General features: G+C 48.0%; 1 protein-coding gene across 5 annotated transcripts in view; it reads right to left on the bottom strand.

The window, feature by feature from the left end:
* Positions 1-9,391: 9,391 nt before the first annotated feature.
* The window catches only part of NHSL2 (NHS like 2), a 305,885-nt gene continuing 287,830 nt past the window's right edge, over positions 9,392-27,446 (bottom strand). For 3 of the 5 annotated variants that reach the window (XM_051827210.2, XM_070067125.1, XM_008272793.4), the window contains 7 exons: positions 27,184-27,339; positions 24,850-24,977; positions 24,357-24,552; positions 22,328-22,459; positions 18,641-20,959; positions 16,079-16,211; positions 9,392-15,277 (listed from right to left, as the gene is read on the bottom strand). In XM_051827210.2, the coding sequence (XP_051683170.1) occupies positions 14,956-15,277; positions 16,079-16,211; positions 18,641-20,959; positions 22,328-22,459; positions 24,357-24,552; positions 24,850-24,977; positions 27,184-27,339 (3,386 nt within the window). In that variant the 3' untranslated portion in view covers positions 9,392-14,955. The remainder of the gene's footprint in view (positions 15,278-16,078; positions 16,212-18,640; positions 20,960-22,327; positions 22,460-24,356; positions 24,553-24,849; positions 24,978-27,183; positions 27,340-27,446) is intronic. The other 2 variants (XM_051827212.2, XM_051827213.2) reach the window with 2 other exon arrangements.

Here is a 27,446-nt window from a genome sequence, read left to right as displayed (position 1 = left end):
CTCCTGGCTTTGGATCAGTGTGGTACGCCAGCCGCAGCGGCCATTGGGGGGTGAACCAAAGGCAAAGGAAGACCTTTCTCTCTGTCTCTCTCTCTCACTGTCCACTCTGCCTGTCAAAAAAAATATTGAACATATCCATCCTTCCGCTCTTGATTTCTCTGAGAGTAGATGAGGTTTTTCGTGTTTTTTGGACATCTGAATTTCTTCTTTTGTGAGGAGCCCATGCAAGTGTCAGTGAAGTTGAACAGTGTCTTGAAGTAATTGAATTAGAGAGTTGGGAAGATGTGATATTGTAGGGGACTGAAGTTAAGATTTCAGTAGCAGGGCCAGCGCTGTGGCATTGCAGGTAATGCTGCTGCCTGCAGTGCCGGCATCCCATATAGGTGCTTGTTCAAGTCCCAGCTACCCCACTTCCGATCCAGCTCTCTGCTATGGCCTGGGAAAGCAGTAGAAGATGGCCCAAGTCCTTGGGGCCCTGCTCCCACACAGGAGACCCAGAAGAAGCTCCTGGTTCCTGGCTTCAGCTCAGCTCAGCTCTGGCTGTTGCAGCCATCTGGGGAGTGATGGAAGACCTCTCTCCCTCTCTCTGCCTCTGCCTCTCTGTAACTCTGTCTTTCAAATAAATAAATAAATAAATGTTTTAAAAAAAGGTTTCAGTAGCACAGCAGTTCTGAACATAACAAGGTCCACTGGGGACTCAAGAGTGAGTGTCAGGCCAAAGAAATGAGAAGCCAGGGATATGGTCTAAATTGTCTAGATAAATGTTGAAGAGATCTGGATTTTGCAAGATGAGGAGTGTAGAGAAAGAATGAAGAGGGAGGTGCAGCCTTCAGTCTGGAAGATACAGTGGAGGTATAGAAGGGGACCATTTCATCTCCAAATGCAGAAATAGCTGGAGAAGGAAAATGTCTCTGCGGAGAGTCCTACAAGGGTAAGTGGAATTCATAGGAGAGATCCAAGTCTCAGAGAAGTTCTCAAGGGGGCCTTTCTGTTTCTTAATGCCTGTAATGGGGATTCTGGTGGGCACAGTTGGAAAGGATGAGAAGGAAATGGACCATGGAAGATTGGGCAGCAGAGTAGATGCTTAGGGCAGTATGGATTGAATGGTGAGAGGCAAGAGATGACCAGAGGAGTTCATAGCTACAGTGGCGACTCCTGAGGAACAGGGACATTCTCAGGGCTGGTCCCACTGGATGATAAACTCCATGAGGGCAGACCTGTTGTCTGTGCCATCCACCACTGTACCCTCGGCACCCAGTGTTCCACCCAGTTATGTATTGGAGCTCATCATCTGTTGAATGGAAGAAAAAGTGAATGGAGGAACACACGATGCCTGGCCCATTGTAGGCATTTGGTAAATGCTACAGCCATTTGACTCATGGAGTGTTTTTTTCTTTCTTTCTTTCTTTTTTTTTTTTGGCAGGCATAGTGGACAGTGAGAGAGAGAGAGACAGAGAGAAAGGTTTTCCTTTGCCGTTGGTTCACCCTCCAATGGCCTCTGCTGCCGGCGTGCTGCAGCCGGTGCACTGCACTGATCCGATGGCAGGAGCCAGGTACTTCTCCTGGTCTCCCATGGGGTGCAGGGCCCAAGGACTTGGGCCATCCTCCACTGCACTCCCTGGCCACAGCAGAGAGCTGGCCTGGAAGAGGGGCAACCGGGACAGAATCCGAATCCGGTGCCCCGACTGGGACTAGAACCTGGTGTGCTGGCGCCGCAAGGTGGAGGATTAGCCTAGTGAGCCGCGGCGCCGGCCTTGACTCATGGAGTTTTATGATGGGTCCATTTAGACATTTGTGTATGTGACATGGCATGTCCTTGGAGAGGGTTTGTTAATGGGTACTAATGAGGCCTATGAAACACTGAGGTCCAATTAAGGTTACCAGCATATGTCCCAAGATGGCGACTACAATTTAAGAAAACTATAAACCTAATCAAGGAAGTGTACTTGGCCTGAAGTAAGGAACTGGTGATGTCTATAAAAAGGGGAACAGGAAAACAAGAATTTGTAAGTGCTTACATTGCACTGTTCCTGGCAAACAGATATCAGTGGCAGACACAGAACTGTGTGGCCCACACCCACCTCAAAGGAGGGCTTGTTGTCCAGCTGCTGGGAGGGAGTGCTGCCAGCAAAGAATCTTCTTCAGCTATCAGCTCCTTCAGGAATTGCCTCAGATCCAGAGAGGCACCTCACTCAAGGTCATGCCCTCTGTGGCCAGCACAGGACAACTGATGGATTATCTGAATGCCAGAGCCCGCCATTGAGTGGGCTGAAGCTTTGCTGTGCCCGTATGCTGCTTTCATCTCCTGCCTGATCCTGTCCTGCCCCTTCCTTCTCACAGCTGTTGCTCCCTAAGGAATTCCACAGCCAACATTTCACACAGTAAACTCTGTCTCAGAGTTTGCTTCCCAGGGAGCTCAGCCTGCAACATCAGCTTAATGTAAACCTCACAAATTCAAATGCCTTCAGGGGCTTGACCAGGAATAAGAGGGATACTCAAAAAGTTCATAGAATATGAGTATTATTTAAAAAAAATTATGCTTGGATTTCAAGATGTTTCTCTTTTTTTCTTTGCAACAAAATGAACTGATTGGGGTGGATGCTAGACACAGCAGTTAAGATGACACCTGGGATGCTGGACGCCCATATGAGAGTCCCTGGGTTCGAATTCTAGCTCTCTCTACTCCTTGTCTAGCTTTCTGCTAATGTGCACCCTGGGAGGAAGCAGGTGATGGCACATTCAGGTGTCTGCCGGCAGTGTGGGAGACCTGAATTGAGTTTCTTGCTCCCAGCATTGGCCTGGCCTGCCCTAGCTATTGCAGATGGAAGATCTTTTCCCGTTTGTCTCAATCACTCTGGCCTTCAAATAATATTAAGATAAAAAGTAAAAAATAAATGTGTTTTTTAATTATATTTTTTCATGAACTTTTATTTATTTATTTTTGTTTTGCTTAGTTTGAAAGGCAGAGTTACAGAGGGAGAGGGAGAGGAGGAGGAGGAGGAAGAGGAAGAGGAGGAGAGAGCAGTCTTCCATCTGTTGGTTCACTCCCCAAATGGCCACAATGGCCAGGGCTGGGCCAGGCCAAAGCCAGGAGCTTCATTGGGTCTCCCACGTGGGTGCAGGGGCCTCAAGCACCTGGGCCATCTTCTGCTGCTTTCCCAGTTGTATTTGTAGGGAGCTGGGTCAGAAGTGGAGCAGTCAAGGACTCCAGTGGGATGCCAGCATTGCAAGCAGCCGCTTAACCAGCTGTGTCACAATGGCAGCCCCCTTCGTGAACTTTTTATCTGAAAGGCAGAGCAACAGAGAGATGGGGGCGGGGCAGGGAGAGAGAGAGAGGAGGGGTGGGGAATCTTCTATCTGCTGGTTCACTCCCCAAATGGCTGTGAAGGCTGCGGCTGGGTGGATCTGAATGGCTGCAATGGCTGGGACTGAACGGGTCTGAAGCCAGGAGCCAGGAGCTTCTTCTGGGTCTCCCACAAGGGCCAAAGCACCTGGGCCATCTTCTGCTGCTTTCCCAGGTGATTTAGCAGCGAGCTGGATTGGAAGTGGAGCAGCAGGAATTTGAACTGGTGGTCTGGCCCCTTTCATGAAGTTTTTTTTTTTTTTTTTTTGACAGGCAGAGTGGACAGTGAGAGAGAGAGACAGAGAGAAAGGTCTTCCTTTGCCGTTGGTTCACCCTCCAATGGCCGCCACGGCTGGCGTGCTGTGGCCGGCGCACTGCGCTGATCCAAAGGCAGGAGCCAGGTACTTCTGGTCTCCCATGGGGTGCAGGGCCCAAGGACTTGGGCCATCCTCCACTGCACTCCCAGGCCACAGCAGAGAGCTGGCCTGGAAGAGGGGCAACTGGGACAGAATCCAGCGCCCCAACCGGGACTAGAACCCGGTGTGCCGGCGCCGCTAGGTGGAGGATTAGCCTAGTGAGCCGCGGTGCCGGCTCCTTTCATGAACTTTTAAAAGTGTGCACTCCCCCCCTCTCTGTAACTCTGCCGTGCAAATAAATAAATCTTTTTTAAAAAGTGTTCTTGGATAAGGGAATGAAGCTAGTTGGGTTAAGTGCAACAGGGAGTGGAAGGGAACTACGTCAATTGGACAAATTGTGCCCCTTCTAAACTTAAAAAAAAAAAAAAAAAAGACAAATCACACTGTGCACTCCAGAAGATGCAAGTGAGTTCAATTTAACCTGCAGGCCTCCTGTCTGTGATATTTGCTTGAAAGGTGCACTCTCTGGCCAGCGCTGTGGCACTGTTAAAGCTCCAGACTGCTAGTCTGGCATCCCATATGGGCGCCGGTTCAAGTCCCTGCTGCTCCACTTCCAATCCATCTCTCTGCTATGGCCTGGGAAAGCAGTGGAGGATGGCCCAAGTCCTTGGGCCCCTGCACCCACATGGGAGACCCGGAAGAAGCTCCTGGCTTCAGATCAGCTCAGCTCTGGCCATTGCGGCCATTTGGGGAGTGAACCAGTGGATGGAAGACCTCTCTCTCTCTCTCTCTCTGGCTCTACCTCTCTCTTTAAAATAAATCTTCTTTTTTTGAAAAAAGAAAAAAAAAGGTATACTCTCTCTCTTTGACTAAAATACCAGGACCTGACTTTTGTGAGTTTGGTTATTGTGGGTCAGTCCCTAAAGCCATCACCAATTTATGGCAGAGTGGAAGTTCTGAACCTGCTGGGGTGAACGCCGGACCTTTAACTGTATGATTCCACCAAGGCACTGCCTGCCATGAGGCCAACCTCAAGCCAGCCTCCTTCTGAATTTCATCTTCCTTCTCAACACCTGCTATTTTCTGAGAGTAGCCATGGCCCCTCTCCTTTCTCTTGTACACTTTCTGGTTTGTTTCCAGTTCTGCTGTGTCATTTTGGAAGAGCATCTGAATCCTGTCAGGGCACATGAGTTAGTACTGAGGTCTGGGGAGACACAGGTATGGGCTGCAAGGACCTGTCTTGGTTGCTCCTTTTAGATGGGAGTTGACTCTTGAATATAGCTATTACCATCAGTATGGTGGAGCCACACCTTTTTTTGAGGGGTAGAGTGACCCTGCCACATCTGGTCTGCATTTGTTTTTGCTCCCAGCCCAGACTCATTTCGGTTCGCCCCTGCTAGGTGGTGTTATTGAGCCAGAGAAGGGTACTTGTTAAAACCACCTCTCCCCTCCCACCCCACCCCTGATCCTGGTGATCACCATCTACTTCCCCAGGCTCTCACTGGCTCCTTGAGCAGCCAAACTGGAATCCCTGAAATGAAGTCTTTGAATGTGGGTTATCTGCCCAGATGTCTTAGGGACCTAGTTCTGTAAGTTGGGTTTTTGCAAGATATTGTGAGTCATGCACAAGGGCATTTCAAAAAGTCCTTGGGAAATGGAATGAAAAGATAATTTTATCTTGGTGCCATTAAAAAATCCATGCATAAGTTCTTCATATTATACATTTTCTGTGAACTTTTGAAAGACCCTGCATATCTGTGAACTTTTGAAAGACCCTGCATATCTGTGAACTTTTGAAAGACCCCTGCATATCTGTTTGGGTCTCTCAGGGGGTTGTGAGCATCAGAATCCAATGTGTGTGAGGCCAGTACTTGTGCAGCTGGTAAAACACACTCACAAACTGAGTTTAGTGTCTGAAGAAAGTCATCATTGCTACAGTGAAAACCAGAGAGTGAAGCTGAAAATGATTTTAACCGAAAAAGTTTATTTTAAGAAGACACAAACAGCTCTAGCTATATAAAGGGTACAGTTCAATTGCTGGTAGTAAGCCAGTAAGGAATGCTTTTTTGTTTTTTCAAAAAAAAGAAAGACAAGAAAAATCCTTTGAAATATCATTCCACAGAGGGCTCCCTCCCATTTTGTGTTGAAATCCTCAGATGAGCAGGATTGTAATCTTTCCTAGTTTCTGTTTCCTCTTGAATGTTTTCATCCAGGGACACATTCTCATCACTGGGGGAATGGCCTTATCTCTGCCTTCCAGCTTAGGATCTTGGTCTGTACATTCCTGTCTCCCTTATTTTTCTTAAGTGCATTGTTGGCACTCAGCAAGCACTGAGTGATAAGTGCTAACTTAACAAAAGTCCAGTCCCTGACTCTGTGCAGTAAGACTGGCTGATCCTCATTCCTCATTTTGTTTTTTGGCAAGTAGAGGACTTCGGCTGCTTTGGGGTCCACAGCACAAACCCAGTTTCCCTTCTTAATTCTGGAAATCCTAAACAGGAGGCGGAAGGGAACTGTTTCACACATGCTTTTCTACCAGGGAAATCCTGAATGTTACTTGTGTCTCTAACTTTTTAAAATTTAGATTTCAGTGAGTGGATCCCTGGGCTCAAATGACAGAAATCAAGCTATAGGTCCTAAGAAACAATTTGCTGTGCTAGCAACAGCTGCAGCTGGAGAACTATATGGGAGGGTAGAATTCACAACAAATTAAAGGCCTCATCTCTGTATGTCAGCCTGTCCAGAGCCATCACAAAGGAGGTTCTTCAAATGGCACACTGGGGAAAAGCCAAGGCAAGCCAGTGGAAAGAAGGCCTCAGGAGCCCATACCATTCCCTTCTCCTGGACCAATCCCATCAGGTCTGGCCCTGGCCCAAAGGGCTAATGACAGCACTGGATAGTGTGTGTGTGTGTGTGTGTGTGTGTGTGTGTGAGAGAGAGAGAGAGAGAGAGAGAGAGAGAGAGGAGAGAGAGAGAGAGAAACTCAGTGGATGTGGCTCTCACAGTCCTGGTAGAGAAACCACATTCACACACACAAGGCACACATCTTCTCATCCACATGTATCCCCCATCGTTTGCACTAGTGAGTGTGAAAATATGAATGTGAGCTTTAGAATTCCAAGCAAGAGGGGTGGAGATAGGAGCAGGGTGGAGAGACATGTGAAGAAGCTTTAGAGAATCTTTTTAGAGGTTTGGAAAACCTGAAGAGATGTGTGCTGAAATGCCTGCTGGTTGTGGTGTTGTATGGGGCATCCCAAGGAGCCCATTGCAAGGGCTGGGGGCCCAGGAAGCAGGGAAAATCTGTAGGTACAGAATATCTTTTGCACCTTATTGATTTTCTTGCTAGGGCTGAGTGCTCTGTTTAGAATAGGTTCAAACTGCATTAGAAAATGGACATAAACTGGACAAATGGACACAGACATTCTAAAACCAGCTTTTAGAAACAAGAAAGCTGGTGATTTCCCTAGGAAATCATAGGCTGGAGTGGAATCCTGTGGCCTGGGCCACCAGGCTTGCCACTAACTACCCTAAACTTACAATGACAGTATTTGGACAGCACAGGGTGGCACATGTTGGAGGTCCCCAACCACAGTTTTGGGGGAGCAATGACGGGACAAAAGAAGTAAAGAAACTCAGAAATCTTTTCTTTCCTATCAGCTTACCCCAAATTCAGGGAAGCAGAGATACACTGAGTAACAAGAACATGTCCAGAGAAAAGAACGAGGGTTTCTACATTGAGGTAGCCAGGGCGGGGGGTGGGGTGGGGTGGGGAGAAACACAAAACACATCCTATTGAAGAGGAATAGTTGGCATATGCAGCTGCTCTCCACCTGCCACTGTGCAGTCAGCCTGGCCTGACAGTGCATTCACTGGGAGGGCAGGAGCCACAAACCCAGTTATGACATGAGGCAGGTCCCAGAAATGTCTGCGCCAGAAGACAATCTGGATCAGGGAGCAGACAACTATGAGAAGTGGTCAAATCCAGTCTGAGGCTTTGCATGGCCTGTGAGCTAAGAATGGGGTTATACATCTTCAAAGGATGATAAAACAAATGAACAAGCAAACAGCAACAACAAAGAAAAGTGTGCTACAGATGCCTAAAATAGTTCACGTCTGGCCCTTTGTGGAAAGGGACTGTCAATCTCTGGTCTAGATGACAGGGGAAAATCCTACTAAATCTCTGGTGAGAAGTCTCTGAGCATCTTTTTTTTTTTTTTTTTTTCTTTTTTTTGACAGGCAGAGTGGACAGTGAGAGAGAGACAGAGAGAAAGGTCTTCCTTTGCCGTTGGTTCACCCTCCAATGGCCGCCGCGGCCGGCGCGCTGCGGCCGGCGCACCGCGCTGATCCGATGGCAGGAGCCAGGATCCAGGTGCTTTTCCTGGTCTCCCATGGGGTGCAGGGCCCAAGCACCTGGGCCATCCTCCACTGCACTCCCTGGCCACAGCAGAGGGCTGGCCTGGAAGAGGGGCAACCGGGACAGAATCCGGCGCCCCGACCGGGACTAGAACCCGGTGTGCCGGCGCCGCTAGGCGGAGGATTAGCCTAGTGAGCCGTCTCTGAGCATCTTTGAAAGGGGAAATCAGAGGCAGTCCAGGACAAACAAGGGAACAATGGACATGATCAGAAATATGACTCAGTATATGCAGCATAGCCCTAAAGGTGCATTGCCTGCAGCTCCACAGAACAGTGAGGTGGGCATGAACTAAGCAAGGAGACCTGGGATAGCCAAAGAGAGATCCACACTAAGGAGCAGTAGGCAAAACATGTTCTGGAAAACAGACTGCATACAGAACTTAGTACTTACTAGGGAATTCTGTTGTTGTTTGCTAAGATGGAGGTGGAGTTTGAGCCCAGGGACTGACAAAATATCAAGCTGGGGAAAGTTCTAGAACACAATTGAGTATCTCATGAGCATTTAACAGTCTGAAAAATTTCCATAAGAATTAAGAAGGGAATGTTAAAGTAGATTCTAGGAAAGCTAATTTGGTTGGCCCTACTTTAAATAGCTACCAAATAAAAAAGTCCACACTGAAAAAAAATAAGAGGAGACATTAAGGGACAAGGACAAGAGGAATCCTGTTTTTTTCAAAAGAAGTCACCAGACGATTTCTTACATAGGAAACTTCTCTTCTAAAAATGGAATTTGGCCTAAAATTCATTTGTATGCAACTTTTAGGGAAAACACCCATTGCACAGGTAGGGTATATATGTAAACATTCAATATGGAGGGAAATGAATGCTTCTAAGCTGAAACTCAGATTTGTCTTTGGATTCATGAATTAAAGAATTCTTGAGCAATTTTTTCCTTAAATCAGATATGCTAGTTCACTGAAATACCTGGGAATGTGTCATAAGAGCAGAAACCAGCTGTGGGCTTCTATAAATGTAGTGCTTTCAGTGAACAAACACTGGGTCCAAAGGCAGGAGACCCAGAACTCAGGCTGGGCCTTCAACTGGCGCACTGTGTGACCTTATTTAAGTTATCTGACCCTCTGGGCCCCAATTTCCTCATCCGTGAAATGAGGGAGGCTGGTCTCTTTCAGCACTAACATCCTGTGACTACAGATAAATATAGAAATAAGATAAATAGAACATTCTAGAAATAAGAAATATTCCCCAAAGTAAACTTTGGAGTCAGTAGAAAATAGTAGCAATGAAATATAATAAAAAGAATAAAATTTTAACTACTAGCCAGAGTAAATATATCTCATTTAAAAATTAATCAAAATGTTTGTAATTTACAATTGATCAGGAGACTTCAGAACATACATATTGATATTTCTTTACCATCATACATACGGAGGAAGGAATGAGTTTGAGGTGACCATACAATGAACACAATGCTGTGCTTGCATGCATAACATTTTATAAAGTTGTACATTAAAAAAGCTTAAGACCAGATAAGGAATACATTTCTATAAAGCTTGACATTGCAAAGAGGCTGAGAGGGGTTAACTGGTTGTTTTGGTTCAGGTTTTGTTTTGCAGGTCATTGTTATCAAATTCCACTATTTAGGCAAAATCTTAAAATCAAATATACTTCTGTATATACCTCCTAGAGAACAGTCACCATGGTGAAGACAGGTATTTCAAAATTGGCAATGCCAGGTAAACCTAATGTCTTCTCCTTTTTCATTTGTGAGTTAAAAATTATTTTTCTTAACCCAAAAGTGACCAGATATGCTAGTTGAGTCAAATTAAAGGTTTTGTAGATTGGGTACATAGTTGATTCAATTTGATAATTTTTTAACACCAAACAAACATGCGGCTAACCAAGGTGACAGTATGCATGTCTTGGCCAGAGACTGATGATCATTGTAATGACAGCTGAAATGACTGGAAATGTGCAAATCAGTTGGACAATCGTGACTGAGGTGATCTAGGAGTGACATCACCGGCACACACACACACACACACACACACACACTCTGTCTCTCCAAGGATGCTGCTGTTGCTGGTCCTGGGACCACACTTTGTAAATCACTGGTCTAGATTTTGGGCATTACTGAACAAAAGTATATATCTATCTGATATAACCCATTCTCATGCAAATTTCTTTTTTTTGCTAAACTTATTAAAACACCCCAAATATGGGCCTATAATCATTTACTACTGCAGACCTCTATAAATCTATTTCAAAGTATTCTAAAACTTCTCTTATTTCATATCATTGCTTAAATCATTATACTTTTTGCTGCCCTTTAACAAAGGCACTTCTTTGCACCTCTTTCTCGCTCATCCCTTCAAATCCCCAATATCTTCATCATTCATAGCTGAAGTACATGCAAAGGCTTTGGAAGAACTGGATGCACTGGTATAGATAGGGCTCTCACTCTCACACCAAGCTGAAGTGATAGCACATAACAGAGGTAAAGGAAGGGGGGAGCAGAGGCTTATGTTTAGTAAAGTTGTACCTCTGATAAATTTAATAATCACCACCAACACCAAACAACTGACATGGATTGGACAGTTTCACCTTTCACAAACAGGACATATTTTCACAAACTCTTTAAATCCTTGTGTTATTTTACTCAAATGGTAAGTAGTATTGTCCCATTGGTGTAAAAAATGTTAATGTACAATATGATGATCTAGGCCTTCTCAGTGGCTTTTCGTTGCCATTTCTGAGAATCCCTTCGTAGTAACCATATTGAATAGCACTGAGTATCAGGATAGCGAAATTGACCATCAGCTATTAACAAAAATGCTTCTAGGAGTTTAAGTTATTTTCTATATTCTGGAGTTAGCTGTCAGGGAATTTTGGCCTTTCCATGGTGAAAAAGACACTTCTACAACTAGGTGATGCCTAACATTCTGCAAATAGAACTTCATTCCTTTGGCTTAAGGCTTTTTCCCTGTTAAAATGCAAGTGATCCTCAAAAGAGGTAGCATTAAGCCTTATAATCTCAAAGTCAGTGAATTTATCCCTTTCCTGAGAACATTTTTTAAGATAGGAGGAGAACAGAGTAGGAGGCACTGAGGAGACTTGGTGCTGGGAAGTGAAGTTTAGGAGGAATGGAGTGGAAAGAGGAGACAACGGATGGCAGTGACAGCCCTGAAAGGGGTTCTAACTTGCCACTTGGAGCAGGTGACTTAGAAATCAAATATGTTTTCTGATAATATTGAAGATTCTTTAATGTGTAGGCATACAATGGTTTCTAGCAATGGAAAAATAGATAGCAATAAAGCATTTGGTGCAACAACAGAGAGGGAGTTACCCTCCCAAATCAGAAGAGCCATACTTGTTCATAGGAAAAAGATAAACTGATATAACTTTACAGAGTGCAAACCATAGGGCCGGGACGAGGGTAAGGCACTTGCACAGCTCTGAGAGTGGGCACTTCCTTAACTTTGGCACCTAAGTGCCTTGCTCACCTTGCCCTAGTCCTGGCCCTGGAAAATCAAATTCAAGGGAAAGCTTGCCACTGTGTCACAGACTTGGCGATAATGGAAGACTGGACCAGTGAGGAACAGAGAAGTAACCATGAACTCATGTTTTTCCTGACTGCTTCAGGTGTGAGGAAGGGGCAAATGCTTAGGAAGATCTGCTCAGACTGAAAGGTACAGCGAGATCACCATTGGACCTGTGTTGTCTAGTTAGTTAACATCGACACAGCTGGTCAATCCGTGGTGCTGAAGCTAACATGAACTATTTGCTGCCCTATGTCTTGCCTCCTTCTGGGGCAAGCTGTTGGCTTAGGGATGCAGTTCATGGTAGTTGGGGCTGAGGGACAAGTTGGGACTAGGTAGGAGGCCCAGGCAGGAGGCCAAGGCAGGCATAGTAGTGTAGGCAAAGGAGAGGAGACACCAGCGACACTTGCTCTCTACCCTTCACATTTGAACCAGTTGGGAAACCAGTACCCATCACGTGCAAAGCATCCTTAGATACTGATAAACCTTGCTTCTTGGGGATAGCTCCCTCTACTCCTGCCTTGACTGAAGTCAGCTTAGCAGAGCCACCTGCTGCTACTGGTTGTAATCAGAGGGAAAAAACAGGGCCAGGAATGACTTGAAGTGGAAACTGACTCCTGAGGTCAACTTCATTTTACTCATATCTCTTCTATATTTCACCTTTAAAAATTTTAATCAGTATTATTTATACTAGCAATAATGGTAGTAGCTTCTCTGAAAACCTTCTAGAGAGGGATCTTCAGCCTGTCTTCTCCAGTTTTGGCAGAGTAGATGCACAAGGCAGCAAACATTGTTGGAAGTGCCTGGGTGGGAGAGAGAGTTGGTGCTATGATAATCAAGGGTAGATGAGCGGTTGAATGTTGGGTATAGGGAAGATGCTTGATGTTATGTTAATCAACATTGGATAGAACTCTTAGATTTTGGTTATTTGGGGCTGGGTCCACCTGTTGTAAAATATTAATATTTCCAGTCTTGAATGTTATCGCTTGCTATACAATTTCTGCCACAAATCCTCTTGTGCTAATGGGAACACTATGAGGCATTTGGGGGCCATACTGATGATGCAAAAAATGTTTTTAAAAGTTTTAGGTTTACAGACTATTGTCAATGAAAACAGGAATCAAGGTCATTGAAAACCATAAAGGTGTCTGGGTATTCAGCTTTAGAATCTTTTGGGAAAACCTCCAGAGGTAGCAAAGTGAGGGGAGAGGCAAAACCCATTAGAAGTAGCCAACAAAAAGCATCCAGAAAATTCAGCAGAAGTGACAAGTCTTGTATTATGTGAATTCCATACTCGGATGTAGAGTTCAGCTATTCAAAATGGTTCTCAAGGAGCAGGCCCTGACAGCTTTCACTTTTGCCAGGCAAAAATCACAAACATTCCCTCATTTCCGTTCTAGGAAAATGTTTCCATCTTTTAGAATTCTGAGTTCAGGGCAGACAAGTGTGGCATTCATATACAAAGTAAGCCAGAAATTATTTGTTTTATTTCAGGAAAACCCCTGAAATGTAATACCTTCAAACCAAATAGCTCTAATACTTTCAAAAGCAGTTGGGCTTATTCTAGCTCTTTATTCTTTTAAGTGGCTTCTATCTAAATCAGAGGGAAGTACTGATTGCAAGGGAGCTGGTGGGCCTGGCCTATATATACCCAGGAGTCCAGAATTCAGAACTGTACCAACCCAGGACAGCCCTGGGGCTTCTGTGTGAGAGGCTCAAGTCTTCCTAGCATGGTTTTTCAGCTGCTCTGTCCAGCTGGAGTGTGGGCAGTTGAGCTTGCTTCTCATTGGTGAAGAGTGTGACCTATCAAAATTGAGATCTACTTGTCTCTGGAACTCTTACTGCATCCTCCAGGTGCTTGAACAATGAATCTATCAGCTGCAGGGCGAAGGAGGAAGGAGTTGGGGATCACTCATTATGAAGCAGGATCTAATTTCATTTGACTTTTCTCTGAGTTCTTGGGAAACAGTAGACAATTAACTTCCTGTCACTGGTCTTCTTGTCTCTAACCTCCTAGAAATCAGATATATGAAAATCAAAGGAATCACTGCTCTTGCTCTGCTTAGAAAATTGAGTTGACAAGAATATTTGGTGCCTATAAGCCTGGGAGAGGGAGGGTGATTGTTCTGGAGCTCTTTTGGCATCCCATCTACCCGAGTTCTTACTCTCTGCCAGCATGCTTGACTGAAACCTGGTCAAAATGCAGAACCAAAAGGGAAAAAGTAGCCCTTTTTCCATGTTTTGGGCCATAGCAACTTGCAAGGCTGTCTTTTAGACTTTGGATAGTTCCTTTTAGTCTATACGTTCTTGGTTTTTGGAACAGAGTCAGACTTCCTTCAAACAAAATCAAATCAGCCACCAACTGTGAATGGAACAGAATGGCATGGGGCAGCATGCACTTACTTTCTTTTCTCCTTGAGTCTTTGATGATGCTGTTTCTTTAGCTAATCACTTCCTGTAATTAATATTATATGCAAATGAAATGAGAGTTCTTAAAATGCAGCATGAGCTGGGCACAGATCCTGGCTATCATTCTTGACAGACATTCTTGAAGGGTCTCAAGACGGATGTACTGGTTACCGTGGATAGATCTGAGTGGACAAATGGTTGCCTTCTTTGTTGGCTGAGCTTGGTTCATCCAATGCAACCCAGTCCTGACTTTTCTTATCTAAAGGGGGGGTGCCATGTATGTGTTTATTAAAATTCATCACCCTGATCTCCGTGTAGACAATCAAACTGAAAAAGGCATGATGTTTTAGGACAGATTCACATTCACATCTTGCACCACAAAAGCCAACCAATCCACCCTATGCCGAAATAAGTGTGCACCTGCGCTGCACACCTCACTGGGGAGTAAACTGTGGTTGAGGAGGCATCAGATGCTGTCTGAATCTCCACACTGGACCATCAAGGCTTCCTCCAGGAAAGTGAATAATCAGCAATGGCACCTTCTGCTCCCCGGGTTTAGGCAGCCTCCAATATTCTCACACCAGAGTCAAAGTTGGAGCAGGTGGGTCATTCATTATTCAAAAAGGTGGCACATGTGCCCTCGCATAGAGAATTTTTTTCTTAGATAGTGCACACCACTGGGAGGGAAAAGAAGAAATGTGGTAGTCAGTCATGGCAAGATTGTAAGTACGAAAACGCAAAATGTCTGCAGATGGATTCAGGTGCCTGCTGATGTCAGCTGTAGATGAAGTGGCCTTTCTCCTGCTGTCCAGGGTGTGAGCTAATGTAAAAGAAATGGAGGCTCTTTTGCTATGTCCATGGTTGCTTTTGAAAACCCTTTCTCTTCCCCATCTCTACTCAAGTTTAGTGAGTATACCCTGCTTGTTGAACTCAGGGCCTAGGTGCTGGGGTTATCAGTGGTTTCATAGTCTTTTGAAAATTGTGCAATAATTCTCCGAGCCAGTGGGTTAGTGGTCTTCAGCAGTTCAGCTGCGGAGGGGCGGGACCGTGGAGTTGCCTTACTTCCCTTCTTTTGGAGCAAGGCCTTGAAATCATCATTTCTGCCAGCATCTAGGTTGGCACTGTTGTTTGGCCCCGCGGCGGCAGCAGGCTCACTGATGGGAGAATCAGCTGTGTTCTTTATTGGTGAGTGGGGGCTCGGTCTGCTGCCAGCAAAGGCCTCACCTGGCTCCTTCCAACCAAGCAGCTTTCTTTTGGACCTAAATAAGAGAAAGTTTGCTTGGAGTGAATCCATGCAGTGGACATGTACCAACGCTTCACAGAATGTGAACTGAGAGTCTGCAGGCAGCAGCCTTGCAAGTAGTCCTAGTGAGTAGCTTTGTCTCTCACCTCTAAGTCCTGAGAATCTGTTGTTGGGCCCCCTGCTCCTGCAATCTTTTCAATGCCCACCCAAAGCTGGAGCCCTTTGACTTATGCCTGCAAGGTTGTCTCACGCAGGTTCTGGGGCCAAGGACAAATTTAAGGAGTCAGGCTAGCGACTGAATCAGGACACCCTGGGGGATGATCCTGTTCTGAACTGGTGCTCCAGCTCCAATAACTGGACTCTTTACAGTTTTCTTGTCAACGAGTCCCTGCCTTGTGCTCCTGTCCATTAACTGGGTCCCCAACTTGTCCCCCTTGGCTTAAGTTCCTGCTTCAATACACTGACCCACATCACCTCTTGTTGGGATTTTTTTTTGCACAAGGAATCTGTGAAGGGTTAAATGTCTCTGACTGTAGACAGAGCTGTGAGAGCAGATGGAGCCACAATAGGCCAAGCGGTTGCTAGGAGACGAGGGGCCTCTCACTTGGCACCTGGTCCTCCCCTCCCCTCCCCTCCTCCACTTCACCCAAAGATGTCAGTGAATTTGAGATGTGAGGCCACAGACTGTGCTCACATAGGCGGGTATCTGAACTTAGTCTCCAGTTGCAATTTTAGGGGCTGCTTAGAGGTAGCAGTTTTTCTTGAAGCAGAAAAGGGGAAGGCAATTGCAGAGAGAAGTAAAGAAACTGTTCCAGACCTGTGTATCACAGTAAATAAATCTTCAGTCGTGCGTGAAGCCACAAACACATCATCATCGTCCTCTGCAATCCACTCGGCTGTTTTCTCACTGATTAAACTTTTTTCTTCCATGCTTGGTTCTATGGAACGCCCTAGGCAAAAGAACCAGAAGGAACGATTTTGACTGCAATGGATGGGACAAAGCATATCCTCACATGTTATTTCATGTAATGTTCAAGGCAATTCTGGAAGGGTAGCAGGGCGGAGATGTGTAACGTCTCCATTTTGCAGGGGAGAAACATGAAATCCAGAGTGATTAGGCTAGGGTGGAGGGGGTGGTGAAGATCAGCCTGGGTTCCTGTTCTCATATCTCTGATGACAACAGGTGGCCGAGAAATTTTTGTATTTTAAATATATCATTAAAAAAAAATCAGGGGCAGGGCAGACATTTGGTGCAGTGTTTGAAACACTGCAGCCACTCTGGAGTGCCTGAATTTGAGTACCAGCTCTATTTCCAATTATAGCTTCCTGCTAATTCATGCCCTGGGAGGCAGCAGGTGATGGCTCAAGGACTTGGGTCCCAGCCACCCACTTGGGAGTCCCGAATTGAGTTCCAGGCTCCTGGCTTTAAGCCTGGCCCAGCCCTGACTGTTGTGGGCATTTGGGGAGCAGATTGGAGGATGGAAGATCTCTCTCTCACTCTCTCCCTCCCCCGCACTGTGTCTTTCTCCTTACCTTACAAATAAGGATAAAAATAAATAAGAATTTAAGAAATCAAGCAGCTGAGAGTACTAAAGCAACAATGCTCACCCAGTAGGTGAGAGTGGGACATGTCTGAATCTCAGAGGGAGCCTGTGGAGTCTGAGGAAGCATATTCCAAAATCACCTGTGGCTTTGATTGGCTTGCTTGTTTTAGTTTACTTATGTGGAAAGTCTAAATCAGCTTAAAGAAAGTCAAGGGGCTTTGACACTTGGTGTTAAGGGTTCACAAAATGATAAGAAACATGGATGAACCTGGAAAAATATTAAGCTAAATGAAATAAACCAGGCAGAAAAACATAAATATTGTATGAGTCCATCTTATGTGAGGTTTGTAAAGTAGTTAAATTCATAGAGACAGACAGAACAGTGGTTACCAAGGGGCTGGGGGAGGAGAAGTGGGGCCTGTTTGGTGAGTTCTTCAAGGTGCAAGGAATCTGGAGATGGGCTGTTTAACAATATGAATGTATTTTTTTTTAAGAGAAAAGGTTTGTTTTTAAAAAACTTTACTTGTTTATTTTCCTTTTTGAAAGTCAGAGGGACAGAGACAGAGATCAAGAGATTGTCATCTCTTTCACTGCCCAAATGTGCACAACAGCCAGAGCTGGGCCAGGCTGAAGCGAGGATCCAGGAGCTCAATCTGGGTGTCCCACACAGGTGTCAGTGACCTAAGTACATGAGTCATCATGTGCTGCCTCCCAGAAGTATGCATTACCAGGAAGCTTGAAAAAGAAGCAGAGCCAGGTACTCCAATATGGGATGCGGGAGTCATAAGCCACAACTTCACTGCTTTGTCAAAGGCCCGTGTCCAAAGCGAGTTAATTTAACACTAATGAACTGCACACTTAAAAACAGCTAAAATGGTAAATGTTACATGGTGTGTATTCCACTACAATTTCAAGAGAAAGAGACAAGGGACAAACAGATGAGAAACATTAACTAGCTTAGTCTTTTTTTTTTTTTTTTGACAGGCAGAGTGGACAGTGAGAGAGACAGGGAGAAAGGTCTTCCTTTGCCGTTGGTTCACCCTCCAATGGCCGCCGCGGCCAGTGTACCACGTTGATCTGATGGCAGGAGCCAGGTGCTTCTCCTGGTCTCCCATGGGGTGCAGGGCCCAAGCACTTGGGCCATCCTCCACTGCACTCCCGGGCCACAGCAGAGAGCTGGCCTGGAAGAGGGGCAACCGGGACAGAATCCAGCGCCCCGACCGGGACTAGAACCCGGTGTGCCGACGCTAGGTGGAGGATTAGCCTATTGAGCCGTGGCGCCAGCCAACTAGCTTAGTCTTATGGCTCCAGAGGGAGCTGCCAAATTTTGGAAACCACGAAGAAAGGCTACTATTGGTAGCACATTCCATCGTTTCAGAAGTCCCCCAAGCCTGACGTGGCACTTGAACTCAGCCTGAGATAGTACTGAGTCCTGTGCTTGCAACTAAATCCAGGGAGACAAGTGAAAACTGCAGTACTATGAGGTGGAGGAGTAGTGCATAGGGCAGGGGATGCATGCCTAGCTAGGTAGATGGGATCCTCAAGTTCTAAGGTGCCAGAATCCAGTTCTAGTTAATCCTCTAAAGCACTAGGGGTTCAATGGTAGACTGAGTCTTAGAGATTTGTCCCTAGTCAGTTCCCCATCACAAGGGCAATAGGGATGACCTGCGTTTCCTCTCTAAAGTAACCCAACCCTCAAGAGGTGGCCCCTACTGCTTTGGTCACTCTAGGGTCAGGATAATTATTCTGGGGCGTCTGCTTTTGTCCCCGGCATTGTGCTCTTATCCTCAGCTGCCCCGTGACTGGAAGAAAAAGCCAGCGGACAGTTTACTAACCCAGAGGGCTTGCCTCCTTTTCACCGTCAGCTTGCGGCGTTGAAGCTGTCCTTTTACCAGGTGATTGCAGCTCATCGCTGGTGGGAGGACACTTGGCATCTTCCTCCAGGGTGATGATGGGGCTGAGAGGCAGCCTCGGATCTGCCATGTGGGCGTCCATTTGTGCTATCGGCGAGGCGAGAGGCAGGTACAGCACGCTGGGCTTTTTTGGTACTGGAGGTGGAATCTTGCCTTTCTTTTTCTCAGCTTCTTCCTGGCTCTGGAGGCTAATTCTTTCAGGCAAGGCTCTCACCTTGGGGCTCTCATCCTCCATACTTCCCTGGGGAGGCTGCTGTGTTCCTGAGAAGAAAGCACCAGAGGGACTGGTGAAAGGCATGAAAATGAGAGATGAAGGTGCTGTCGGCTCCCCTGGGCTTCTGGCGTCAGGGAAGCTGCAGGACTTTGGCTTCCGCACCACCGTGTGGCTGTCTTGGGCATGTGGCCTCATGTGTGGGATTGAGCTCTTGGAGGTCATAGCCAAGGTAGGTGAAGTTAGTGGGTACTCCTCAGGGACAGATGGTGGCTTGTGGACCAAGCTTGGAGGCCTTCGGGCCAGCGGAGGCTTTTCAGCCACGGGAGGTTTCATCTTTCTCTCTGGCAAAGTGAACACTTCTTCTGCTCCAGGTTCCTCGGCATAGTCAGGGCTCTCAATGTCATCTTCTGGCTCAGACTTGCTGACTGACCTCAGGCGAACAGAACGCAGGTCAGACTGAGTAACCATGGGCATGATTGGCTGGTTGGGACTAGTTTTCTGGGCCAGCTTGGCCCCAAAATTTGTGTCTGAGTGATGCCGGCTCACCTTTGTTTTGCTTCGGATGGAGATACTCATCCCAGACAGGTCTATGTTGGCTGAAGAGGTCAATGGTAGGTCAAACGATAACCGTGACTTGGAAATTTTCTCCATGGGTGACGTCGGGGGCAGTGATGACTTCCTCTCAGGTACCACTGGACGTACCCGGACACTGCCGCTCGCAGCAGGTAAGTGGCCCAGGGTCAAGGACATGGAGACCGTGGGTGTTGGTGTCTCGGACTGGCTGGAGTATCCACTGGATGGTGACATCAGTCCAGTGGGCCTTCCCGGGGAGGATACCTCCCTTGCCTCCACCTCAATGGAGAGCTGGGAAGGTGTAGTGGCTCTGGAGGTGGAAGGGGAGGCAAGAGATTCTGAGCTGCCCTGAACTTGGGTGCACTCAATGACAGTGGTGCCAGTGGCAGTGCTGGAGCTGGACAAGGATTGGTAGGTGTCACCAGACTTCCAGTCAGTAAGATACCAGTGGTGGGAGAATGGTGTACCTTCTGGATCTTTGAGGGTTGGCACAGCTGGGTGGCCCTGAGCATCTGGGTGGGATGAGTGATGTCCTTGTTCCAAGGAGAGGCAAAGGCTCCTGGGCCTGTGGTCCTTGGGTAGCGCTGATCCGCCTTCTGACAAGAGCACTGGCTCATCTTTGAGCAGCGAGACACTGCGTGTTGGTGGACAAGGCTTCTTTTTGGCCTTCTTGAGTGAGATACTCTTGGACCTCTGCCTTCTGTGCTGGGCCTCCTGTTCAGCACTAAGTGAGGCAATGTTGTCAGCACTGGTGCTGCCCTCAGAACTCGTGCTGGCATAAGGCAGGGCACAGGCCTCACGGGCCTTCTGCTCCTCAGCACAGTCCACATCTGCAGTGCCTGAGTCTGTGGGCACAGACAGCGACCGCTCCCGGAACCTGCTGCCCACCCCTGGGCCAGTCTCCAGCCTTGAGGTACCACGGGTCAGAAGGCCCATCTTGGAAGGTTTTTCTGGTACCTGCCTTTGTTGAGTAGGGGGCTCAGCTGGCCCACTGCATCCTGTCGGGTTATCACGAGTGACAAAGAGGGTAGCAGCCTCCTTAGGAACCAGAGGTGGGAGTGTGTTCAGAGACACCCACAACTTCCCCAAGGAAGGATTTTTTCCATTTTCATTGACTTGATTGCTCTGGGTGGTAGCACTTGGAGTCATGTAGGTCAAGGCCTCTCCCTTCCACGAGGTGGAGAATGTTGACTCTGCCGGTCCATTGCAAGAACTGGGGACACTGTATACCATTCCCATGCTCTCCATGCTGGGAGGGCTGGGGCCACTATGTGCCTGGGGAGGCTCTTCTGACTCACTGGAAGGACTTCTCAGTACTGGTGAGGTGAGATTTGGGAACCAAGCTTCCTGCCCAACTGCAACTCTTCCATGAACACCTTCTGGAAGTGAGTGACTGGGCCTGATGTCTGAGAGGGTGGAGCGGCCCCCACTGCTTGCTGGGCTGTTGCCGTGACCTGGAAGAAGTAAACACAGGACGTTAGTGGTGCAGCGAGAGATCCGTCCCCAGCTGTTTTGAGACAAGAGTACCAACTTTTTGCAATGAAGCACTTGCCAACAGCTTGGTCAGAATTCCATGGTTCTTTTTTTTTTTCCATAGATGAGGATGTTAAGGAAGTTGGGTCCTTGCCCATCACCACACAATGAGTCACACGGTGCCCCTGAATTGTCCAGATGGCTGCCAAAGGCTTTCTAGTTTTGATTATTCCTTCGAGAGCTGAAGTATCACTCAGGACTACCTTGGGTTTCTCCCATAGTTTCACCCTGGGCTTATGAAACCCTTGCAGACCTCAATCCTGAGATGAGAGTAGAGGATTCTGGACTAAGGACAGCACTGTGTGGCTTCCAGGTTCAGCAGTAATGCTGCAGTATGCCAGCACTGGGAAGGTAGGAGTCTGATTGCATTTTTGGCACCTGTCACGTTTTAGATTTGCAACAAGACTTACGTAACCTAGGTATGTGAGGAAACTGTTTAGATGTTCAAGACCCCCCAAAGATTCTCACATACACAAGCCATTATTGCTGTTATATCATTACCATTACTGCTGTTGCTATGATACTTTATAACAGCCACCATTTGTTCAGTCCCGACTGTGTGCCAGGCACAAGGTAGGCAAAGTGCACTCAGTAACTCTAATGCTCACAATGACTCTACAGGGTGCTTGTCATTATCCCCAACCCACAAATGAAGAAACTGAGGCTCGGAAAGCTTATGTAATGTGACCAAGGCCTCTCTGGTCTGCTCTCTGAATGACATTCATTTAATGGTAGCAATGGTTACGGTGACAGTTTTAACCATGACTTCCCCACATCCTCCCCTTTATCTCCGAGGGGCCTTCCAAAAACTTTATGGAGACAGGAATTAAAAGATGTATTTATTTTGGTGCCAGAAAATTCTGAAATGCATGCACAGAGGGTTCTTTAAACAGTTAATGGGAAATTCATAATATGAAAAAAACTGTACATGGATATCAAACATTTTTTGCACCAAAATAAGCTACCTTTTAATTCAATTTTCCACAAAATTTTTAAAAGTTCCCTTAGATTTGCCTAAATTTGGCATACAGGGTTATGTTACATTTGTAAGGGAAAACAAAAATGTAATGAATTTGTTAGTCTGGGAGACCTTCTCTTCGTATTCAGTGGCCTCCCTTTACCAGAGGCCCCTGGCTGTCCTTAATTGCCACACTGGCTCTTTCAGGAGGGCCAAAGCCCTTCCTCCCCAGAATTATTTCAGTTCCCATCACCCCAATACCACCTGGGTGGCAGGCCTGGTGGGCGTGGGCAAGGGGAAGGGTCTGGGGGATCAGCTCTGGTGGGGTCACCTTGGTCTCGCTGGGAAAAGTTAGAGAATCCAATAATGGTCCGCCTCCGCCTCAGGGTGGACTTGGGGTTGATGGCTGTCTCTGTGTTAAACAACGAGTGTCGCAAACTTGCGTGTTTATCAAACTGCTGCCCTGTAGCCAAAATAAAGACACTTGGGTGATCGTGGTTTCTGTTGAAAGCATAGTGGAATTGGCCTGAGGTAGAGAGAAAAGATGATGGCAGTAGCGATGAGCATGAATAGCATCCAAGCAGGCGGCCCTGCTTCCCCACCCCTCCCAATTTAGCCCTGGACACACACTTGAAGTTTCACAGGTCATACGTAGGTCACCTGTAAGTCTTCCATGGATTGGGGCTGTGGTTCACAACTCTGGCTCCATATTGAAATAGACTGGGTAGCTTTTGAAAAACTCTAATCCCAGGACCCTGCCCCATGACATTTAAATCCCTGAGAGTAGGACTCAGGCAGAAGTGTTTTGAAGGAGTTCTTTCTTGGGTGACTGTTCAGAGGTACAGCCAAGGGAGAACCACTGGCGCAGGAGGATGGGCTGATACTAGATGTTCCTGGACTGTGATCTTTGCCTAGAGAAAGCCTGAATTCATATGGGCCGCGGAAGGCAGTGTCTCCAAGAAGCCAACAGCTGCCCCGCTCTCTCACCATCCAGGATGCACACCTGCTATTCTCCTCCACAGCTACCGGATCATATTTTACCAAAGTTGGCCACTGCATGGTGACTGAGCTCTATTTTCTTAAAGTACTGGGTTAGTCTTTGGTTCCTGGGACATTGCTGGGGCAGAGTCATGGTCAGGCAGGGCTGTGGAGCCAGGCATGTAGTTCCTCTCCCTGTGTCTCATTCAGCAACTGGCTAACCAGATCCTCCCCTGCCAGGCACAAGGATGCACATGCAGATTCCTCCCACCCCTAACCCCAGAAAATGCCTCCATGGGCCAAACTCAGGGGCAACGTCATTGATAGTAAGATTGGTGTTTTCAAACAGCACCCCATATCACTGTGTGAGTCTCTCCTCCTCTGCCCTTACACTTGATACATTTCCCTAGGCTGTGGCAGTTTCCTGCCTCAGATTTCCCAGGATGATGCCAATGACAGTGGATGACCCCATATCCAGGGAGTCATGACCGTATGTGGCTAGAGCTGTCCTCATTGTCTTCATCAACTTTCCCCAGCATAGTATGGGCTGGTGCTGGCTCTCATGATCCCTCTGGTCCCTGTGAGTTCCTGATGTCTGCATTTCATCAGGTCCCTGGACCTAGCTCCTGAAATGACCGACCCTCTTCCTTTTTCTCTTACAGGTGATGGAATGGAGAGCACGAGTTAATAATGGGCATGGTATACAGTGCCACCTGCCCCAGAGTCACAGCCAGCTGGGCTACGGACATCATTTCCCCACTCTCAAGGCTGAACTGCATCCTTCTTGGTCTTTTTTTTTGGGGGGGGGCAGGGAGTGTGTGGGGGCTTAGTCCCTTTCTGCTGCTTCCCTTCTTGAAAAACTTGCCAAACAAGTTGAGGAAGCCCACTTTGCTAGAAGACTCAGTGTCCAGTGGAAGTGCCACATGGCCTTTGGTTTGTGCCTGGGTGTGACAGACCCTCCTCTTTGACCTCTCGTACTCTTCACCTCACTCTGCCCTCTCTGATTCCTATCTCTGTACACCAAACCAGCTTTGGGCACAAAAAGTTGTTTTCACTCGAGCGACACAGAAGTCACAAACTTTATGTTCCCATATACACTCCAAAGAGCACACAAGTTCAAAACGTTCTGGAGCTTTCTGTTAAGAAAAGTTTGATTGCTATCCAATGGTCCCGGGGCAGCAGTGCCCCTAGGGAGTGAAGAAAGAACAGCCAGAGCCCCCTCTTCTGCGTTCCTCCATTTCCTGGGAGAGAGCCATGACCGTGACAGTGCAAGGTGAGCCAGTAGCAGAGAGTGGCCCCCCTCCCCCAACGCCTAGTGCTTTCTGAGGATGGTTTGTAGTGGCATGGTGGGAAGCAAACAGGTGGTGCTGAGCAAACTCTACCAGAGATGTTGATGGGCACAAGGTCTGAGTGCGTGGAGCAGGGCTGAGGCCACCGCTTCTCCTCTAGGATGGGCAGAGGGAAGGGGCCATTCCAGGCAGTTTGCTTGTCGGCTGTGGTAGACAGGCTCAGGGCGGCCTCGGGGGCCCTCACACCCTGGGTGGTAGTCTCATCCTCGCTCAGCTGCCGTTTTGTAGGCTGTTGGGAAAGAAGGTGATGGGCAGGGTGTGCTCACAACTGGCAGTGAACTCGTGCCCACAGAATGGCTGTTTAGGCAGGGCGCTTGGAGGCTTTGTCTGGGAGGCAGGCAAGCGTGGACTGGCTGCCCAGCCAGGCACCTGCTGTTGCAGGGCCCATCCTGCTGGGGCCTCAGGGAGGCTCTGCTGGGGAAGCAGAGGTGAGCAGCGGCTTCCAGCAGGTAATTTATAAGCAGCTCGAGGCCCCCTGTCAGTGGGTGCATGCTGGCTCTCCCAGGTCGGGGAAGAGGCAACTCACCATCAATACAAACTCCAGACGCCTGGCAGACTGGGGCCTTGGGCTGGGGGTGGGCTCAGGGGCCTCATCAGAAGAGCGGAAGGTCTGCCCCAGCAGTCTGGCCTCTGAGTACTGTTCCTCATATTCTTCTGAAAAATAGCACAGTGGAGACACACTCTAGGGGGCCACGGCCAAATGGTGGACTTGGGGAAGACCTTGCACTGGCTGCCAGACCCGACTCACACTGTTTCTTTAGGCTGCTTCCTGATGTCCGAGCCACTGGACTCAGCAATGGAAAAGGCTCTGCTTTGCAGGCTCATGAGGGCCGAGGAGGAAAGAAACTCGATCGATGTGAGCTGTGCTAGTTTGGGGAGCAAGCCTTTATCTCCACAGCCCTGACCTCAAGTGTTCAACAGGGAGAAGAGGCTCAGGATGGCTATTTTATACTGTAAGACCCTCTCTGAAGCTCTGCAGCTCTTCGGGCTCTCTGTCACCCCACCAAGGAAATGGCCTGTGTGAAGCAAGAAGAGAGTTGCACCAGGAAGTCCAGGCTGGAGTTCTGCCTCGGATGTCAAGAATTCTTACTTGAGCTTTTGTGGGCCTTGTCCCCTATACCTTAATCCTGCTGTGCCTGGGGTCAGGTCCAGGAGGGCTAAGGTGAAAGGAAGGGAGGGAAGGAGGAGTTAGCAACATAGAAAGAAGTAGAAGTTCAGAGGCATCTTCGGGGACTAAGGATGCCCAGGATTTGAATAGGTTGGTTTGGAGTGATGAATTAGATGAATAAAAATGGAGGATAAAGAACAGACATTCATGACTACATACATTTGAGCAAAGACTCCTAGTATCATAGAAACAGGGGCTTGCTCTGGTCCAACTCCTCTCCTGCCCCATTCTGTGCTCAGACTCCCTCCTCGGCAGCCCTTCCAGGTGCTTCGTCAGCCTCAGTGAACACACCTGCGGGGAGGGCAAAGTCTCCCCCCCTCCTGAGGCAGTTCATTCCTTCCAGGGACACTTGGGGCTTTCAGGCCTGCCAGCAAAGTTCTTCCTTATCTGCAGGCAAAATCCATCTTGCTCTGGCTTTCCACCCACATGTCCTAATTCTGCCCGAGGTAGCAACACAGAGCACATTGACTTTTTTTTGTCGTTGTTTTGCATGGTAGCTCCTCTGTTATCTGAACAAGGCTAATCATGTCCCTTGGCATCTTCTCTAGGGTCACCGCAGCCCTGGCAGAAAGGTGGGAGTTCTGGCTGTGGTCTAGTTGGGTGGCTTACCAGCACTTTTCTATTCTCCATTACAGTTAACCTTCGTGGGTATAGATACATGGCAGCTGGCAAGAGCTCTTTTCACATCTAACATCCACTGAGAATACCTACTAAGAGATTCAGTCCCATGCCAGGCACTTCTGGATACCCAAGGGTAGTAGGAGATGCTTTTTTTTTTTTTTTGAAATGCAGAGTTTTACACACACACACACACACACACACAGAGGGAGAGGGAGAGGGAGAAAGAGAGAGATAAAGAGAAATGGAAGAGAGGGCTTCCATCCACTGGTTCACTCCCCAAATGGCCACAACGGCAGAGGCTAAGCCAGTCCAAAGCCAGGAGGCTGGAACTTCATCCAGGTGTTTCCCATGAGCTCAGGGACCCAAGCACTTGGGCCATCTTCCACTGCTTTTCCAGGCCATTAGCAGGGAGCTGGATCAGAAGTGGAGCTGCCAGGACTCGAACCATCCGTATGGGGCACTGGGCACTGCAGGCGGCAGCTTTATCTGCCACGCCACAGCGCCGGCCCCCAGATGTGATTCTTTACATTGAGAAGCTCAGTGTGGGCAGGAAGGCAAAATGGGCAAACTCTGAGCGCTGTGTACTTGGTTGGGGCAGTAGCTACCCAAGAGGCATCCGGACGAGGTTACTGCAGGAGCAGAGTGTGTGAAGCTGACAGTGGGAGGCTCGAGAGATGCCCCTTTTGTCTGTCGGTGCTAGGATTCCAAAGGCATGGACCATGTGGCTAGAGCAGGGCTGGAGGGAATGTGGACCCACTTCGCGGGAGTCTCCCATCAAGCTCTTTTTGCGAATGGCTTGACCTACTGCCCTGCCTCAGCCTGTTGTCACCCCCTCCCCCCATGGATTATGGAACAGGAAGCCAGGGTGGGTGACAGTCTTGGGAATAGAGGCTTTTAGAACTGTTAGTCTGGATGGAGAAGAAAGCTGGAAAATGTGTGCTTTGTTTGTGCACAGGCTTTGAACTGCTCTTTTTCTCCTGCTGGTCCCTGTCCTCCTTCTTCCGTGCCTCCCTCCTGCCGCTGCGCATCTCGCCTCTGTGCTCTGGCCGCAGCCCCCCTCCCTCTCAGTACCTTGCAACAGGCTCTGGAGATTGAGCTGCGCCTCTCGAAGCAGCTCCTCTACGCTCGGGGGCCTGCCCGAGGAGAGGAACACGTTCACTGGCTGTCGCCATGACGACCTCGAGTGGGCAGTCGCTGTCGCATTTTCCCGACCCGAGTTAGCTGCAGCTAGGGAAGGAGAGAGTCAGTGAGAGGCGCAGCCAAGGTGGGGGGAGCGAGGCGCCGCGGCCAGTGGACGCCCGCTGTTCCTTAAGTCCCGCCCCTGCGGGGGTGGG

This window comes from Oryctolagus cuniculus, chromosome X, assembly GCF_964237555.1.
Source record: "Oryctolagus cuniculus chromosome X, mOryCun1.1, whole genome shotgun sequence".
In the NCBI taxonomy this organism is placed as follows: Eukaryota; Metazoa; Chordata; class Mammalia; order Lagomorpha; family Leporidae; genus Oryctolagus; species Oryctolagus cuniculus.
This window is presented reverse-complemented; position numbering and strand designations above follow the sequence as displayed.